The sequence below is a fragment of the Hippichthys cyanospilos genome, chromosome 12, assembly GCF_059441005.1.
Source record: "Hippichthys cyanospilos isolate Australia breed blue-spotted pipefish chromosome 12, RoL_Hcya_1.0, whole genome shotgun sequence".
Lineage (NCBI taxonomy): Eukaryota > Metazoa > Chordata > Actinopteri > Syngnathiformes > Syngnathidae > Hippichthys > Hippichthys cyanospilos.
Window position 1 is genome coordinate 8,047,043 of NC_142380.1, and position 19,401 is coordinate 8,066,443.

The 19,401-nt window shown below is 42.3% G+C and overlaps 1 protein-coding gene across 2 annotated transcripts; it reads left to right on the forward strand.

The window, feature by feature from the left end:
* Positions 1 to 1,694: 1,694 nt before the first annotated feature.
* jcadb (junctional cadherin 5 associated b) lies at positions 1,695 to 17,949 on the forward strand. 2 transcript variants are annotated; one of them, XM_088430462.1, is made up of 4 exons: positions 1,695 to 1,830; positions 6,252 to 6,651; positions 9,194 to 12,913; positions 13,918 to 17,949. In XM_088430462.1, the coding sequence occupies exons 2-4, from the start codon at positions 6,320 to 6,322 to the stop codon at positions 13,925 to 13,927; spliced, it is 4,062 nt and encodes a 1,353-aa protein (XP_088286588.1). In that variant the 5' UTR covers positions 1,695 to 1,830; positions 6,252 to 6,319; the 3' UTR covers positions 13,928 to 17,949. The 2 variants fall into 2 exon arrangements, with proteins under 2 accessions (XP_088286588.1, XP_088286589.1); XM_088430463.1 differs by lacking the exon at positions 1,695 to 1,830 and adding an exon at positions 2,074 to 2,174.
* Positions 17,950 to 19,401: the final 1,452 nt, after the last annotated feature.

Consider the following 19,401-nt stretch of genomic DNA (forward strand, 5'->3'; position numbering starts at 1 on the left):
TTGTCGAAACGTGGCGCCACAGTGACCTTGACATGAAAAGTGACCTTGACATCGACATCAAGCCATGGAAGAATTACATTTTTTTTTTAAAGACAAAAGCAGTCATCATCGGTGTCCCATTCAGCCCTAAAATAGAACAAGAGGAGGCAAAGAGGGTGATTGTGAGGCTTGAAAGGGTCGAAGTCGATGATCGGAGTGGATAATATAACAGTCTCTATATAGCACCAGGTTTTTGTCATATGAGATGAAAAAAAAATCAGAACTTGATTAAAAAGTCTTACACTATTAACATGATCTTTTTGGCCAGTAAAACTGAGTTTTTTTTTTTTACCTCCCCTCTCCAAAAAATCAACGGAGACAATGAGATTTACAAATGTGCACACCCTCTTGTACGGTAGATACGCTTGGACCAATATTAGATTCTGACGGTGATAAAAATATTACATTAAAATTACAGCTGGAAACTCTTTTTTTATCAACTGAACACAATCTAATTTATTTCTAAAAATACATAAAGAGACACATACATAGGGCTGCAGGTATCAAGTATTTGAATAGCCGACAGAAAATTTGACTGAGAACAAACAACACATTTTCATTGAACTCTTGCGCAGTATTTTGTCCAATCCATTGATCTGTACATCAAAGGCATCTAATGTCTAAGTGAAAGCATTGACAGAGAACACTAAGGAGCTGAAATTTCACCCAGATGCTTACAACATGTCAAATATGAAAATGGCACCACCGCTTAGTTATTACAGTACCAGGATTGTGCCATCCCTCTACTAAAATACTGCAAGAATTATGTGGGGAAATGGCCCAAAAATGGTCAAAATACCGCAGAAGAAGAATGGCCAACTTTTATACTGTTTTGATTATTTTTTTTTCAGAAATTTTAAACAATGCTCGGCAGCTGACTACTTTCCTCTTTCTTTCCTCAACTCACTCCCCATAAGTTTGTTTGTGAGACAAATTTGAAACAGCCCATGTGTTAAAAAGGGAACGCACTGATCAGGCTTTCGGCTTCAAAGTGTGCAGTCATTTACAGCTGTCACACCATCCCATCAAGGAATACGTGTCTTTGATTTGGAATCCTTTCAATTATTTCCGTATTGTGAGTTTGTTGAACCAGTGGTTCTAAATCGGGGAATGTTTGTCCAGGTATCAAAATAATGACAGAAATGGTTCACTTTGCAAATAGAGAGCAAATTAATTGGAGCATGTCACAACATATCACTAAATTGTGTGAAGAAATCAAAAGCTTCGCAGACACCAACATTTGTCCCCTAATCATTTGTAAAAACATCAGTGTTCGGGGCTAATTTTGAGCAAAATTTCCTGCGAAACCTGGACTTTGTCCAAAATGGTTGTTTCAACCAAAATGGCCGTCTTAGTGTTGAGTTTTGGATAAGGTTACTTGAGACTTTTGTTTTTTTTTTTCCTCTCACATCCTTCCATTGCTGGTAAGTCCACTCAATTTAATCGCTTAATCACCGGGGCTAATAGTTCCAAACTTTCCAGGGACCCCTCCTAAAAACAAAACAAAAAAAAACGAACGTTGGTGCTGGATCCTGAACAATACTCTTGCTGTTCCAATGCAAAGTTGCGAAGCTGGAAGAAACCATTTGTGCAAGGAGGAGCGGGCGCCCCCTCCAACCCCCCCACCCCTCCCTGCGTGTGTCTCGGGGAGCCCATGCAGTCCGAGGCAGCCAGCAACCGGCGCGTCCTCCCCGCCTACCAATCGGCATGCTCGGCTCGGGCTCCGCGCTCTGTGAGCAAGCCGAACCGCAGCGAGCGGCCACGCACGCACACACGCACGCATCCTGCCAGGTATGTTTCCACCCTTCATAATACCAAACGATTACGATTTTTTTTTCCTTGTATGCGTTTTTCCTGTGCAGTGTACAACCCATCGCCGGCTGCATGGTTTCTAGGGAGGGGTTGCTATGCATGCATGTGTGCGTGAGAGCGCGTGCGCGCGTCGGTAAACACTCCCAGTTTAGCGCATCTGCAACTTGCGCGTTTTCGCTTCAATTCCTATTATTTTGGCTGTTGTTTTTGTTGTTGTTGTGGTTTTTTTAAGCCTCCTCCTTCTCGCGCACGGGCAGGGCTGGGTCGCAGCATGGCCGCATGTGCAAGTTGAAGCGCAGGTGCATGCAGCTGTCTCCAGGCAGGTATGATGATAGGGCTCATGATGTTGCCATATTGCAGTGCCCCCCTCCCATAGCATAGCATGGTAGCATATAGCATAGCATGGCATGCAGGCAGACAGGCGTGGTGCACATGAAGCATGTATTATGGATGGCTGTGTGTTATGATACGTGTTTCACCTGCATGATTCATTTATGGCAGGAGAATGAGGAGGTATTCACGGATTCTGAATATGTGTGTGTTACTGACTAAAGATCCACGTACGCTCCCCATGCTGTGACACATGTTTTTTCGGACATGTGAAGTGTTAAATTATGCACATTCGAAGTGAACTTTATGCGACCTCCTGCATTGTTTGATGTCAGTTAGCGTGTGCATCCTTACTCTGAATAAGTTCTCAAATGTGTGTGTGTCTTTTATTATTAAATGGACCCGCGGTGCAACAAAAAGTGATAATTTGGTTGTTGCTATGCAAATTAAAGCGGCTTTGAAGTCATGACCTTGCCTAAGTTAACTGGTGGTGCATTCACTGCCCCTCGGTTGCAGGAGCAAGTCATGTACTCAAAAGTGCCTTGGTGGTGCATTCACGTCCCCTCAGTTTCTGTAATAAGTCATGCACTTAATAAAACAGTGCCTTGGTGGTGCATTCGCTGCCTCCCAGTTCCAAGAATATGGTGCATTTACGATCCCTTTCTTCCAGGAAGAAGTTAGCCTACGGAATATACTTCAAAGTTAATTGGTTTGATTCCTCGCCGCAAAGCTCATGAAATACTATAAAATAGCAACAAAGCTATACGCAAAAGTTATCTTATTTTAGCGCATTGTAACATACTTTATCATATGACACCATTGTATAGCGTGGTTCAATACCACTTTTTTCAGATAATACCAGGATACCAATTCTTGAGCAAGCTATTCGATACCAGGTTCCGATACCACTAGTGCTTTTTAAAATAACATTTCATGAGTGTCTGAAAAGTACGATTGGTGGTATCGATGACTCAAAAGATGAGCTCTCAAACTGGTATCGGTCTGTTAACAAAAATGGTATTGAACATTTCTACTGAGGACTGAAAGCGAGTGAGCAAGCTTGTTAGGACGTAAGCTAAAAATTGAAAAAAGAATCAATGAAGTTATCGATTATTTGACCTTATTGACATCACCTTGCACAGAATACAAAAAAAATCGGAACTTTTTTTGCCCATAGTGTGCAAAGCAATGATTTAAGGCACATTTAAACATTCTTTACTGTGTAAACGAGATGCGTTATTGCATCTTTTAAAATGTTATTTTCTAGATACGGTATCAATAACGGCAACAACAACAAAAAATACACAAAAAGCCCCTCAAAAATCCAAACACTTGAAAACACTCAATTCTTTAAGTCTGAAGTTTTTGCATGACTGATAATTCATTAAATCAAGTCAAAATTTATGCCTGTGGTTCAAAAAATTATTCTATGCAGAGTGAACAAGAATGGCTCCTCCGATTGCCCAAACTACAATCTTGTTTAAAATAAAAAATGTTAAGGTCACCTTGAGAAAGCTAATATCAACTTGTCATTTTTATCACATTTTTATCACTCACTGTTAATGTGATAAAAGCCCAAAACCTTTATACTCTCAATATAAACTGAACCAAATGTCAAATTAGGACAGAAAATATAAGGATGCTTTTATGAACGTTGCAAGTTGGTAATTATCCAAATTGCCTTTATGTAACACATTTTGGGACTAACCAATCAATCCAATCATACTTTTTGAAAAACCTCTCGACTCAATAAACTGGGTCTCTACAATAGAGGATATACACATACCTTTGTTGGAAAATGTGACGTTTGGGTACAAGGACATCACAAATAAAAAAGAAAAAAATTGGCCATTAATCTCATAATAAAAGGGAAATGCTATATTGGAATAGATCTGCTTATCTTTAAATGATCTGTCTGGCCTTTGGGGGAGATTTTGTAAATGGAAAGTACTGGTGGTATCGGTACTTGGTATCGCATCGGTGATTGCTCAAGATGAGTACTCGTACTGGTATCCATTTGGAAAAAAATGGTAGCAAGCATCACTAGTGACACAGTGTAATATCACATTTTATCAAATCATAATCTTGGATATCTTTATGTCAAACATTGTATCCCTTAATATATTCTCACATTGAATTATAATTGGTGATATTGATCACATTTTTTTGTAATGGAAACCAATACAACTCATTGCTGTGACTACCTATGCCGAGCACCGATACATTTACTGTAGTTAATACTTTTAATGTATAACACTTGATTTATCACAGTGACATAAAAAATTGTGAACGCATGTGTCAAGCAGCTGCAATATAGCACCAGTTACTTTGTTGTTTTAAAGGGATAGCACAGGAGAATATAATACTTTTTAATTTCATAATTAACATATTTCTCATGTACAGTTAGTTAATATCTTTAATATTTTTCTACTCACTGTCATCTGAAAATGACGTTATGCACTCAGGGCTTTAGATAATAACCAATCATAGCTCATCAAAATTCTGGGTTTGGTCATGTGATGAGTCACTACTTCAACTTTGAGCACGTCTGATGTTATTTTTATTCAACCACTACTGGAAAAATGTGTTTCTAAAGGTGTTGGTTAAACACACATATTCATTTAGTTAAATAAAAAAAAAGAACTTTGTACTGTTGAAAATGGCTAAATAAGTGCACCGTCTCTTTAAGTATTGGTGCTTGGTATTAGGAGCCTCCATAATACCCAATACCTTAAAGGGACAGTGTCTGAGACTGGTCAACATCAAATAGCAAACTAAACTCATTTCAGTTCAATTACTTGCAAAAATATCTTCCATCAGATCAACATTTTTTTTATTGAATATAATCACAGCTCTAGTCATCTGTAATTATAGTTCAAAGGTTTTGCTAACAGGAGACTGGCATGTTTCTCGGCTATCTTTGCGCTATGCATACCCAAAGGAGAAATCTTGTGGACGCAGAGTAGTGATTGTAGGCTGGTGAAGTGTGCTTTTTTTATTTTTCTCCCCAAACTTTGCATTGTCTTAGCTCGCCACTAGATGGCACTATGTTCTACACACTGTCACTTTAAAACGAGGCTAGTATCTGCCTGACGCTTGGAATTGGTACACGACCATCCATAATCACAATCGGCTGTAATCCATCACAGCGTTGTGTTTGTTGTTTTGTGTAATGCTACGGTTCTTAAATGAGGGTAAAGGCAGTTCTGGGCTTTTGTGAAATTTTAGCAGGGTTTTCTGCTGGTGTCAGAAAACTCAAGATAATGTATTGTAATACCGTGAGAGAAACTGTGCACTTTTCTTTTCAAATTATGAGCAAATTGATTGGAACATGAAGCAGCTTATATCTAAACTGAGTCATAGTGGATCTATTACAACATAGTATGCTATTAGTTTGTGTGCATTGTCATTAGTGATGTAATTTTGAGCCATAAATAAAGGATTTTACATGATCTTTCTTCTGGAGTGGACTGGAAAATGCAGCAATATACAGTATTGCTCATTTATGTTATATTGACTCCTTAGCATAACACTGTTTGCCTTTGATGATACAAATGGGAATTGTCGTTAGTGCTGCGATTTCCCGGCATATGAGCCAGAAATAAAATTTTAGTCGCCGAATAAAATACACCTGGAGATACCACTACATGTTGTTCCGCAGTTTATTAAGTCTTTTTTTCCTGTTCGCGCATTTGATTGTGGCATCACTCTTATTCAGGGGTCACCAACTGTTCTGCAAATAGCTTACAAGAGATTGATGATTTTCTATGAATATTAGAAATCATTATACATGTATTACATTTATATTACATATTACATGCTCGTAAATGAATAAAACCACAGTATGAGGTGTAACAGCATTTTTTTTTTCGATAAACAATGCTACATGGATGGATTTTTTGTACACACAAAGATGGGTTTAAAAAGCCCTAGTTACATATGGACAAGGCCTTAAACTCTTAACCCCAATTGCATGCGAATCCCACTTGTGCGAACTGTATCGAATGGTATGGTTGATACGCCGATAACCTCTGCTCTCTTCTTTTGTTTTGGTGCGGCTTTGCCCCAAGTGATGGCCTCTACTGAGCAGCACAGCGCATAAGGCAAACCTCCAGCTTTGCCCCCCTCCCCGGGCGCCATGTACAGCGTGGAGGACCTGCTCATCTCGCACGGATACAAGCTGCCCAGGAGCGGGCCGCCGTCGGCCAGCGCCTACGACAAGCGGCCCGCCGACTGCCAGCGCGAGCTCCTACTGGACAACCGGGCGGGCCGGGCGGCGGCGGCGGCGCTCAACGGCTACGACACGGAGCGCGGCGGGGCCTCGGCGGGTAACAGCGGCTTGTACGGCAGCAGGCCGGCGCCCCTCAAGGGTTACGCCGACAGCGAGGGCGACAGGAGGAGGAAGGAGGCCTTCATCAGTATCCTAGGCGACGTTCAGCCCCTGGGCGATTCTCTGGCGACGGACAGCGGGTGAGTTTTTCTCCTCTCCTCCCGTCCGCATGCAAAAGCTGCACTGCAGGTCCCCCCCTCGACTACCACCGCACCCTCGGAGCCGCAGCGGCGCGGCTGACACATCGCCGACCGGAGCGTGATGCATTTGCGTACGCGGATGAAAACGGCGAGTGAGAATGGAGGTTGAGGTGGGGAATTGAACTTGCGTCAGGACACGGCACAGTCGCTCCACTGTAAACGCCGGCGCACCAAATCCCATCCAGCACGTGCTCTGTGATGTCAGCATGTTGCTGGGCAAGTGTGCGCCGCGCGGCTCCCCCCTCAGCCATACACTAGCATATGCTGCATGTGACTCACACACACACACATACAGCGCAGTTCACACATAGCGCGTTCATTCATTCGTCGTGGTTATTTTTACACGTGTTGAATTGTTTTTAAGGATAGCGAAAGAAAAAAAAACCTTTGCGGAGCATGGATGTTGAATATAAAAATTCAATAGATTAAACCACTGCTTCTCAAATCTATTTTTGCCTTCCCTAGGACAGCCGCTCTCAAATGGGGGTGCGGGTACCCCAGGGGGTACTTGAAAAAACTCCAGGGGTTACTCGAGATTTTAAATAAAACAAACATGCAAAAATCTTTAAAACATAATTATTGAATTCATTCAATATTTAAGAAAACATACGTTCATAAAAAATGTTCAGTAATTCCATTATTTTAAAAAGCTAGATTCTCCCCCATATTAGAATAGTTCGACCCAGCTTGTCACATGCCACCTCTCGTTACCTGTCAAGTTAATGATTTTCTACTATCATCCCAAAAGAGGACACTTTTAAGTTGAATATTTTTTCTGTGGAGCAAAATGTAGTCATGAATGTTTCTTTTTGAGAAAATTGACATTTAATCTTGATTATTTTTGTGGACAAATATGTATTAATAATTAAGTCAATGATTTATTTCTGTGAACAGATTTGGACTGCAATCCCAAAAGTGGGCAGTTTTTCTGTGGGCAAATATTTATTTATAATCATTTCTTTTTGAGAATCGGTCTGACCCTTTATATTGACCGTTTTTTGTGCACAAATATTTATTCATAACTTTTTTTTTATCACAGATCTCTTCTGAGATACAAAATAGGACACTTCATGTTGATTATTTTTTGTTAACAATACAAATGACGTTTGAAAGGTTCTAAAGTTTAATAAATCAGACACTGATGGCATGTTTTAGTTTTAGTTTTGTTTTGTTTTGTTTTTGTCCAAAAATGCTTTGCACTGTTTAATGGGTACTTGTCTGAAAACATATTTTACAGGGGGTACATCACTGAAAAAAGGTTGAAAAGAGAAAACACCTTGTGCTACCCCCCCAGTCATCCTGCCAACTATAAATTAGATTATTATATATAAAGTTTGTGTACTTAACATTAACAAAAAAAAAAACCGCAATATAAATCCACTACTTTTTATAGTGTTTATACAGGTTACAGGTTAGTCTAAAACAGAAAAAAAACTACCAAGTGCATCAAAGTGCCTGAAATAATACAATAATAAGATGACAGTCCTTATTTTATTCATCACCCTTCACATACAAAAACCATTATTATAATTGACGGTATTATACAATATAATGACTTATAACCTATGAGTAATATTTACACTGCATCAATCGGAATGTGCATTAATGATACTTTTTTTCTCCAGCGGTTGTTCTATAAGTAAAGGTCAGCACAATTAAAAATGCAGATCATATTGCACAAACATCACAATTTGGTCTTTAAGGGATGCTGGAGCAATGGCTGACTTCAGCACTTTGTTGGAAAAGCCATTGAACACATACACACAGACACAGACACATACATGTCGTAAAGTATGTTTGTCGTGTAAAGGAGATCAATGTGTAGTGGAAGATTATCAGTCACGTGTAAGCATATTGGCTGGCCGACAGTTTGATTTATCTGACGATTATTTTGACATGATGATGGCGAAACAATGTTGAGTTATCAATTCCGTTCTGACCAATCAGCAAAATTTCAACAAGACTGACAAGAGTGATTGTTGGGTCAACTCGGCATTTGAATTTCCTGGCTTCCAGAGATGAGGTGGGGTCTGTGTGAACGGGACTAGCATAGCAGTTTAACGCTTGACTCTTGACACACACTTGCCTCCATTTGTTGTACAGAAAGAACTTGTTGCGACGCAATATCTATTACATCTCAATTTTACACACATTTTGAGTGAAAACGTCTAACTCATGTTGCTATGAATGAGCTCAGGTGTTAACCCGGTTGCAACCAGATTATGCATGCTAGGGTGCAGATAGATAAAAAGATGAAAAGCATGGAAATGCTAGATCAATATGACAGGATAGCTCAAGTCACTCTACAATCCTATGTGCCAAACAGTCCTAATGTAACAACAGCAAATCCTTGAGTTTCTTTGCTTAATTGGCCAGTGTGTAAGAGGCGACCTATAAATGGTTCATGACGCTAAAACATCATTATTGAATGCTTCGAGAAGAAGTCTCAATGACATGGATTTTTTTTTTTTTGCCTTTGCAGTTTCTATGATGTCCCAAGTTTGACCTACTCCGAGCCGCTGAGCCATGACGAGAGGGATATTTCGTACTGGCGGAGACGAGGCCAAGACTTTAGCATTCTCCTGGACTATGCCGACGGCAGGGAGCTGAGGGCCTCCGCAGGGGCATGGAGACCACAGGCCCTCATAGCGGCCGAGGAACTCAGGGCAGAGAGGCAAGCGCAGCAGCTATGGGAGGAAATTTCTTGGCTGCGAGACCAAGATGCCCCCAGTCAGTTGAGGGTGACCGGGGAGCGGAAGTGTCAGAGCCTTGGCACTGAGGAGTGGAGGCCCGCCGTCGGCCTGGGCAGGCAGTTGTCCGACGGGGACGGGGAGCGGTGGGCTTTGGAGCAGTATCGGCTGAGGACGCCTGAAGGATTTTTTCACCCCAGAGCAAAAGCCAAATCTCAGTCCCTCCCAAGAGTTTTGTCTCCCGACGGAACAAACAGCAGAGAGCTTATTCCATCCAGACCAAGCCTCCCGGACAGACCGCAAAGGCTAAGCAGCACTCTTTTCTCCGGGCCCTATAGTCGATATATCTATAGCGGCGCTATTGGCAGGGATCGGTGGGGTAGGACTTCCGGGCCAAGCAGCCATGTTGCACTTTTACCAAAGCCCAGGTTTAGCAGGCCTTTAAAGCCGCCGTCATACGAGATTCACCAGCAAATTAGGGGTAGCGCAGAAATGCTTGCTATAGACCAGGGTCTCAAGTTAAAAGACAGGCCTATCTTTTATTCAAGGGGCGGGGAGCTGCGACATGACTATTTTGCACAACACTCACTCACCGGAATGGAGCCCCCAGGCTACATTCCGCCGCCATCTTATAAAAGAGCCCCACCCCCAAGAGCTGTGTCAATTAATCGTTCCGAAATGCTAAACCTGCGGTGGAGGTCAGACTCCATGCAGCCGAGCTCAGACCCTGGGAGGTGGCTAACAAGGCACACGGGTGATTCGTGGCTGGAACAATATGGCGATCGTGGGGCGTCCTATCGAAAAATGATACCCTCTGTACACAAAGAGCAACAGAGTCAAGCTCGTCAAGTACCAGCTGAAGATGCAAGAGCGATTCAAATCTCAGGAGGGCCCGGCGGAAATTCTCTCACTGACTCAGACAAGATCCGGAACATCAACAAAGAGAATCCGTCCGCTAAGATTTTAGGACAATCTACATGTGATAGTGCCTTTCCTCCCCAACAGGGACAATCTCTCAATGCTGGTCGCAAAACGACCGTTCCTGAAAATGACAGCAGTACTAGATGGGGCAACAGGGGTTTGAATAAAAAAAGTGACAGTGTAGGTCCTGAACAAAATCGCAGTCAGTTTTTCCCTTCATCTATTCTGGGTAAACCACCGCCACCTCCATGCAAGCCGTCTGACCAGGTTGTCTCTGATACTGTCCCCGAAGTAAAGAAGGTCGAACAGCCCGAGCCGCAAGAGAAGGATAAGTCCAAGAATCTGAAAAAGCGACTAAGTGAAACAATCTTTTGTTTGGTATCTGTTCCGGTCACCCCGCAGCTCACAGGGACAATCCGTGATCAGAACAACAATAATGAGAAGTCACCAGACCCAGCCGACAGTCCCAGTGAAAACAAAACCGGCCATTTAACGAACCAAAGCCTTCAAAGCACATCTTCAGCCGAAGCAGAGCTGCAAGCGTTAACCGGTAGCATAGCGAGCAGCAAAACAAGCAGCAGAGCAAGCAGTAAAATGTTCAAAAAGTTGCCCTGCAGACCTCCAAAAATTAACCACTACAAGGAGCTGAAGTTGTCGGGCTCTTGGCCCGCAAACCAGTACCGCGACCAAGAGACGCAAACCAGCCCCGAGGTTGAAAAACCTGGCGCTGAAAACAAGGAAGCACAAGAAGACCCAGTCCCTGCTCCCACAGCAACCCCTACAGATAGTAGCGCTGCAACAGGCACTGCATTCACCTTCCCTATCAAGGGAGTGAAGAGTCTCAAACTTTCAAGCAACAGCGCCTTCTCCCTGACCACCACTTTCTCCAACCAGCTGAACAAGAGCACAGCTCAGCAACCAGCAGTGCCACCCTCAGGAAATGTGGAGAGCAAACCAGCAGTGAGCAGCGGGCAAGAGATGTTCAAGGTTCCTGAATTCTTGCTGAAACCGATAGTCAGCCAACGACCGTGGGATGCTGTCAAGGAGCTGGAGGCAATCCAGAAAGAAGTCCAGGATCAACAGCAGCAGCAGAAACAGAGCAGCAAACAACCTAGTGTTGACAAGTGCATCGAGGATCTCAACGAGGCCTACAAAGATATCTTGGAGCTCGGCGCTGCCAGCAATAAAGTTCCTGATGGGTCGGTTGAAATCCCTGAACGTATCAAAATCCGTCTGACATCCCAGCCTCTCAACAAACCCAGCAGCCTTAGGCGCAGCGCAGTCAGCTGGTCTGTTGATCCGGAATACAGGGAAGTCAAGAGCGCCTTCTCTCGGCCCGCCACCAAGTCGGTCACATTCAGCAAACAGCTTAGGGAAGAACTTCCTGTGCCTCCTCGGGAGTCGGGCTTTCGAGAATACAGGGTTGTTCCTCATCTTCCGCGTAGACGTAGCAACGACGGCAGGACGGTGAAGCTGGACCTGCCCGACGAACCCATTGAGACGCCGCTTTGCGACTTCAGCCCGACGACCAACAGTACGGCGGCAGAGGTGCCATGGGCAGACCGACAGCCTATGCAGGACGCCTCCACGCTCACGAGTCCTCCTGACTATGAAGACATATGCCAGACTTTGCGTCACTCTCGGGATTCAAGTGATCCTAATGACTCTGCGGCGTTCCCTCAGAATTTCGAATCGGAGGATGAGTGTCCCATTTGTAAAAGAGAGATGGAGAACCAACTGAGACAGGGCCCGCTGCCTCCTCTCCATGAGGAGAACAGTTCGGATAGCTCGGTCAACCCCAACGGAAGTCCGCCGCAGCGTGCTGCAGTTGAAAGTCCGTCTGAGAACGCGGGGAATCAGGAGCTGCACAACTCGAGTCTCAAACAGACTGGGTCTGATGTCAGCACTAATGCAAGGAAGAAGGATTCATCAACACAAGACAATCTGGGCGAGGTCGAAGAAACAGTAGATAGTTCTACAAATGATCGAAGTGACTCAGAGGAATTGAGTAAAACCGATTTGGTGGAATCAGCTCAGAAAGAAGTCACTGAGGAGGAAAACACAGAATGTGTCGAGGCTGATGCCGGACAACGGCGAGATGGACAGACCGACGCAGCATCAGATGACAAGTTGGAGCTAGAGAGGAAACCAACTGTTCTTGCAGAACATAGACTTGTCCTTTGGACCCACCCGGGGCGAGATCACACGGGGTTGCCAGAGTTCCCACCAGAGAGACTCCCGCTGTCGGTCGTGCCAAAGCTTGACCGCAGGCTGTCTCTCAGTTTGGAAGGAGAGCGGCGGAGTGACGCCCCACCTGATCGAATTGAAGCTCTGCAGAATAAGCTAGCCATCTCTCCTGGCCAAGGGGCCGCGGAACGCCTGGGCAGGATGCGGGAGGTGGATGTGATGTATCGCATGAGGCGCCTCAGCATCAGGAGCACTGACTCTGGGGAGGGAGACGGGGAGGGCAAGGACTCCAGGGATCCACCTGCCTCTTCCCAGAGAGGCGGTGAGAGCAAAGATGAAGCGGTGGCTGGATCCCGCCAGGTTTTAGATGAAACTGCGAAGCACGGTGACAAGTCTACTTTCAGGTAAGATAAGAATATTATGAATTAAATTTTCATTTGGGTTAGTAGTCGTGGTGTAGGGGTTCGTTCAGTGGCCGTGTAAATGGCTACTTATGTGTATTGTATTCGAAAGTGGATCAGTTTTTAAACCACAGTTTGCGTGGGATAGGCTCAAGACTGAACAGAATAACTCAACTGAAGATGGATGGTTAATTTGATACTATTTCTTTAGCATAGATTAGCTATAGCTCCCACTTGCAAAGAGGTAAAAATTGCTTTGGGTGCTGCTGAATCCTGTTACTCTCGGACACCGTGACATTTGAGTGCCTAGAACCAGAAATGGGGGCTCGAGAGATCCTCCAGAGAGTCCCGAGAGAGACTTAAGTGCAATTTTTTGAACTTGCAACTTGACTTAGACTCAACCACTGAAGACTCTTGACTTGACTTTGACTCTTCTTCTGGGACTTGTAAACATAATGCGTCTGTGCTTTGGGTTGCACTCTTTTTTTGTCTAGCATCGGGGCTGAGTAGAGTTGCCAAAATATTTACTGAAGTTTCTATCCAGTCATCCACACACCCATCCTTCCATTTTCTGAACCACGTCCTCACGAGGGTCGCAGGCGAGCAGCCTATCCCAGTTGTCTTCGGGCAGTACACCCTGACCTGGTGCCAACCAATCACATCTATTAGAGTATCGTTAGTAAATAACTTATGATTGTAGAATGTAGTTGTTTTCATTGTGACTTGTTGGTATTCTTAGAGGAGTATGGTCAGGACCATGGACCTCACTCGAACTTGTGGTCAGGAACTTTGACTTGACAGACTCGCAGTCAGGGACTTTAGACTTGACTTGGAGCATAAAGGCTTCAAATTGATTTGGACTTGTGGGTCAAAGACTTGAATTGGACTTTGAGACGTCGTGCCCATTTCCTCCAAAATCATTATACCACAATTCTTTTTTTAACGGCTCTATCCCCTAAAAACGGGTGGTAGAATATGGTGTAACAGCTCCTCTTTTTACATCACAGAACGCTGTGACAGCTGGAGACAGCGGTGACGACGTGGAAAAAAAAGACGGCGTCCATTGTGTCCCCATCCTGAGGTTTTAGCGCTCCACACAACACTGTGAACTGGCTGCCTAACTTAGAATGCCTTCATCTTCATCTCTTGACACTGAAATGGCCTTCTTGTCCGACGAGAGCATTGTGTAGACACCCTCACCCTCGGCTTGACTTCTAAGAGTGCTGTTCCACTGCCAAAAGGGAGGTGCCCCCCAACCCTACCCAACCCAGCCTACCCACAATGACCAACTTTCTTCAACCACCCCAATCTTCTCCTGAAGCTTTTCTTATTGGCAGACATTATGCAACTCATCCACGCATACGACAACAGCGAATACACTCGAGAATCTGCGCATTATGAATGTAAGCATTAATTTTGAGGGTTTTGCTATTATTTGCTGTACCAAAATAACGTCGCGACTGCGGGGTTGGCCGAAACCGCTCACCGTGACCGCATTTGGCTCGAGAACTGTTTTTGATTTCCCGACATCGCTCGGCCTTTTTTGTTTTTACTCGGCGACATTGTGCCCTCCCCACTTCCCACCATACCTCTAACCCCCCCCCCCAGACTTCCCACCATACCTCTAACCCCCCCAGTTGCTAAGCTAATCACATGATCGCCCGCTCAATCCGTTGCACGCCGGTCGCCTTGCTTTCAAGTGAAGTCCGACCAGATCCGTGCAGCCGCCGCCGCGTAGGTAACTTCAGGAAGCAATAAAGATTGACGGCAACTCTATCGCAACAAGGATGAAGAGATAGATCGCATTTGAACAAAGGAAGCGAGATAGAGCAATATAGTTGTACAAATAAGCTGAGCGGTGTCGTAGAGCTACCCGTCGGAAGCGTCGTCTTGTGATCATTCTACAGGGACATGGTGTCAGGGTATTTGGGCTGCTGCTTTACGTCATACAGATCCATGCACAGTGCTTGACAGATTTATTAGGCCGCCACCACCTTTTGGTTGAGAGTTGCGGAGTTGACCGATACGATTTTTTGTTTTACGGCAAGATGCGCAAGAGCCGCCACTAAGCAAAGCAGATTGGTGACGGAAACGAAAACCTCTCGGACTCCATCCCACGTTGGTGAGAGAAAGATTTTATTCTAATCACGTGTTGCATTCTGGAGAAGTCTCCGACGAAAAGAATGGCTCCACAGTCTTTTGTGCCATCTTTCTCAATGTGTGGCATGATTTTTCAAAATATCTTATTAGCTATGCATGGTTATAATTTTTCCTTCTGTTGACGCACAGTTTGGTCAATCTAAGCTTCCGCACTCAAGATGCCTCTAAAAAATATCCACTTTTACTATCACGTCCCTTTGTTTCATGCCAAGGGAATCCATAGAAGTTTTAAATTACTCCTTGAAATGTTCCAATTGTTATCGATGGCAAGACTACAAGATTCAAATTTGTTAATAGAACAGAACTTACAGATCCAGCCTGGTTCAAGGCACTCTGGAAATTATATGCAGGCCCTGAAATGATGGCTTTGACTCAAAATGGCTTCTTGAGTCTTTGTCATGATATGATGACATTAGTATTCAAATTTATACAGCTAAATGGAACTGGTTTTTGAGGCTGAATTAAAAAAAAAAAACAGCCCATTATGACTACCATAGTGGCATTGGTCCCATGTCTTTTTAGGCATAAATTCTCAGAATTTTTTGTACATCTACTTCTAATAGATATTGCTATTAATATTCACATTTCAAATTCTTTCAGACTAGTATAAGAGATGCTATCAAATAAAATTCAGGAAAAACTGATCTAAATGGCCACTTTAAATAAAATTGCAGGCTGTCTTTTCAGTCATTGTGTCTTGAGGTGGTTTGTCGTGTCCAATTATGATATACAATCCACAATGCTAAGGAAATCTGGCTTGATGGATTTTCAAAATAGTTAAGGGGCTGCTACCAGACTTAAATTGGCTCAATGAGACGTCTTTAAAGCTAAAATGGCTGGCTTTGAGCGGGTTTATAGACATGGCTTTTTGAGACTTTTTTTTTTGTGGGTCTACCCGTATTTTAAATTGTTATGTTGCCACGGAATACTGTCTTTAGAGGTCTAAATTTTGAAATGAAAACAGGGAAACTGGATTTTCTTGATGACTAATGCTGTTAATTTGGTGGTGGTCAAATATATTTGTTAAGCATTGCATAATCACACATTGCATCGAGTATTTATTTTTTCCTCTCATCGCCTTTCAAATCTGTTTGCATAATGTACAAAAATAAATATATATAAAGTATATTTTAAATATTTTAAGAGGTATTTTGTATTTTTGCCATAAAGTTTTATTTCTCCACGCGTGTGTCTGTAGAGTATAATGTTCGGAGAGCGTCCTTAATTTTCTAGCGCGTTCAAATGGAAAAGTTTCTTTGTGGCGTTTGTCGCGTCGTCTGCGCCGTGTTTCGTGCGTCGCGTTGTCGTCGTCTCGTCTTCCAGCTTGCACTCGCCCGGCTCTTCTTTTATTGATCCCGCAGGAAAAAAAAAAAGAAAAGAAAAAAAACGCGGAAAACGGTTTCCATCTTGGTTTCCAAACCTCTTGAGTGAAATGTGGGAGACTACTAGCATAATGCTATAAAATGCTAACGTGTGTAACGTAAAAACACGACATCGTGTCATTTTGGTCGCTTTGCACATAACATTTTTAAAAGTCATTATTATTCTTGTTGCTGCTCTGCTCTCAGCATTCATGCATCATTTTTGGGGGTGGGAGAAATCACAAATCTTTGGTGGTTGTACTTAACCGCTACAATGCAATGCTGCAGCGAAAACACAAATGCGCCAAAATATCTCGGAATTTTTCAATGCATACAGGGTTTTTAGATAAGACTTTTTCAATAGAGAATAATGAAAAAAAATAACTGTAGTAGTAACAATGTGTTTGAAAAGTAGTGTGTTTTTTGCATTATCCAGCATTGCATTGTAACAAACAAATAAACGGACGTGTGCGAAATTTTGTCACGAATTAACATAATTGTTATGTAGCCTTTTTACAACTTGTAGCATTTTAGCTGTCGAGTCTCAGCATTTTTCATAAATTTCAACGTCGCCTTACTAAAACATACGAAGGAGTATAAGGGCCACATTTTTTTTTTCGACTGAGGTCGTACATATTCGAGAAGCAGAACGACATTTTTTTTCTTGAAAATAAGACATTGATCTTAAACTTCTCGAAAATATTTATTTATTTATTGAGTGTGGCCCGAGTGCTCTTATGGAAAAACAAGGATGGCATCACACCGCAGCCAAATTTAATCTCCAAGTCTACACATTGTCGTAACCATTTATTTTGCAGTATTATTTGTCAGCACTCCAGCTGGGGGAGCTGTAGCAAAACGAGCGTAGTTTGCTTTATTATTATTTTTTAAAACACGTCGGACTAACCAAGCGCTCATTATTTTGAAAGGCAAACTTGCCCCGCCCACACAGAAACAACCTCGCGATTGGCATGTGAGCGCTAACTCTTGAACGTCAAAATAACAAAACAGTCCGGTCGGACTTTTTTTTTTTTTTTTCTACGACAGGTTGCAACGTGAGCAGTGATTATGCACACTTGTAATATTTTCTATTTTCATAAGAGATTTAAGTGCTTTTTTCTACATCTGTTTTTCCTTCCTTGCATGGAGTGCAAGTGAGCGGGACAAGGGGTCAAAAAAAGCAAATGCTTTCTTTTTCATAAAGTAGATTTGCATTTGGTACTCTCTCGGTGGTTAAAACACATTTCAAAAAGAGTTAAAAAAAAAAGTCGACGACAGGCTAAAGCGTGTGTGTGTTTCGTAGTCAAATTTACGGGACTATGCCAAGTATTTAAAAGCTATTTTTAGAGTAAATTAAAAGGAAAAAAAAGATGAAGGGAAGTCATTCATTGTTTCCTTTGGACATGCCTTTGATCTTTGTATCTATACATATAGCAGGATAATCCATAGAGTCATTCTGATTGTGCTACTGTTGTATGATACTGCAGTCCCATTCACAAATAAACTCTTTGCATGAAACTGCCTCTGCTTTTCTCATCACTTGGGCGTTGATGTGGGCTAAAAACTTTTCCACTTTTCCACAGACCGAAACACTCCCTGTCCAAGCAAATTAAATCTATACAATGTACATCAATCGTATTGTTTGGTTTCTGTGAATTTTTTTAAACATAGTATGTTCCCTCTAAAATACCACCAAACCAATTTATTTTGGTGTCCCCCAGGGTTCTGTTCTAGGACCTTTCCTAAAATACGGTTTAGTATAGAAATGATAACAACACTCTATCTATCTATCTATCTATCTATCTATCTATCTATCTATCTATCTATCTATCTATCTATCTATCTATCTATCTATCTATCTATCTAGCTATCTAGCTATCTATCTATCTGTCTAGACAGGGAAAGAGTTGAAATGTTACTTCCTTGGAGTTAATTGGCTTTTTTTAAGCATGGTTACTAATGTAAATTAGTTAGAAAGTAAAGTGAGCATTGCCCCCAAAATGTCTTTGCTTTTCCTGCTAGATACGTTAATTAAAAAGATTTTGGCACGTTTTTCATGCATGCAAAATCGTTTTATTTTTCAACAAAATGATACAAAAAAATAATGGTGATTTTATGCAATTCCAGTTTTGTATATGCAATTCACAGGGGCATTCTATCTCCTATTTTTCCTTGTTGAGGCTTCTAACCGGCACATTAGACTAATTAGCAGGTCCTCGTGGTCCAGCCAGGTCCCGTCAGATGATGGCGTCCCGCCGCGCTCCATTGAGTGCCATCAAAGTGTTGGAGAAGTTGGCACATTTTGCAGGCGTGAGTGAGTTGGCGGTGGCTGCCACGCTTGGAGGGTGGCCATCTTCTCTTTCCTCTCAAGAGTACCGTTGCAAAATTGTCCATTATTTTACATCCCATGATTAAGAGATTGAATTTAATACATTTAAAGAGGAAGTCAAAAATCTACCTGCTTTTATCCATCTTAGGGGTGGCCGCTTTGTTACTGAAAATACTGAAAATGACATCACAGTATATATATATATATATATATATATATATATATATATATATATATATATATATATATATATATATATATATATATATATATATATATATATATATATATATATATATATGTGTGTGAGTGTGTGTGTGTTTTCTAACCTTCTCGTTCAAACACACCTGATTTAAATGAATAGGATCATTTTCAAGCTCCTGCAGCGCTTTCTAATAAGGTAATCATTTGAATCAGGTGTGTTGAAAACCATGAAGGATATCGGCTCTCAGGACTGGAGTTTGACGTCTATGCTCTAACATTTTGAATAAAATGGTAAGTGAAAAAAAAGATTCTTTCACTTTTATTTGATATGGAGTTGTGTATGATGTGAGTGTAAGTCATGTAAGTCAAAAATGTAAGTCATTTTTATCTAGCGTTGGAATGGATTCAGTTAATGTTTAGGAAATATAAAAAGATGT

Coding starts and splice junctions, on each gene's coding strand:
- jcadb (XM_088430462.1), top strand. CDS start 6,320: ATGTACAGCGTGGAGGACCTGCTCATCTCGCACGGATACAAGCTGCCC. Junction 6,652..9,193: donor TCTCTGGCGACGGACAGCGG/GTGAGTTTTTCT, acceptor TTGCCTTTGCAG/TTTCTATGATGTCCCAAGTT.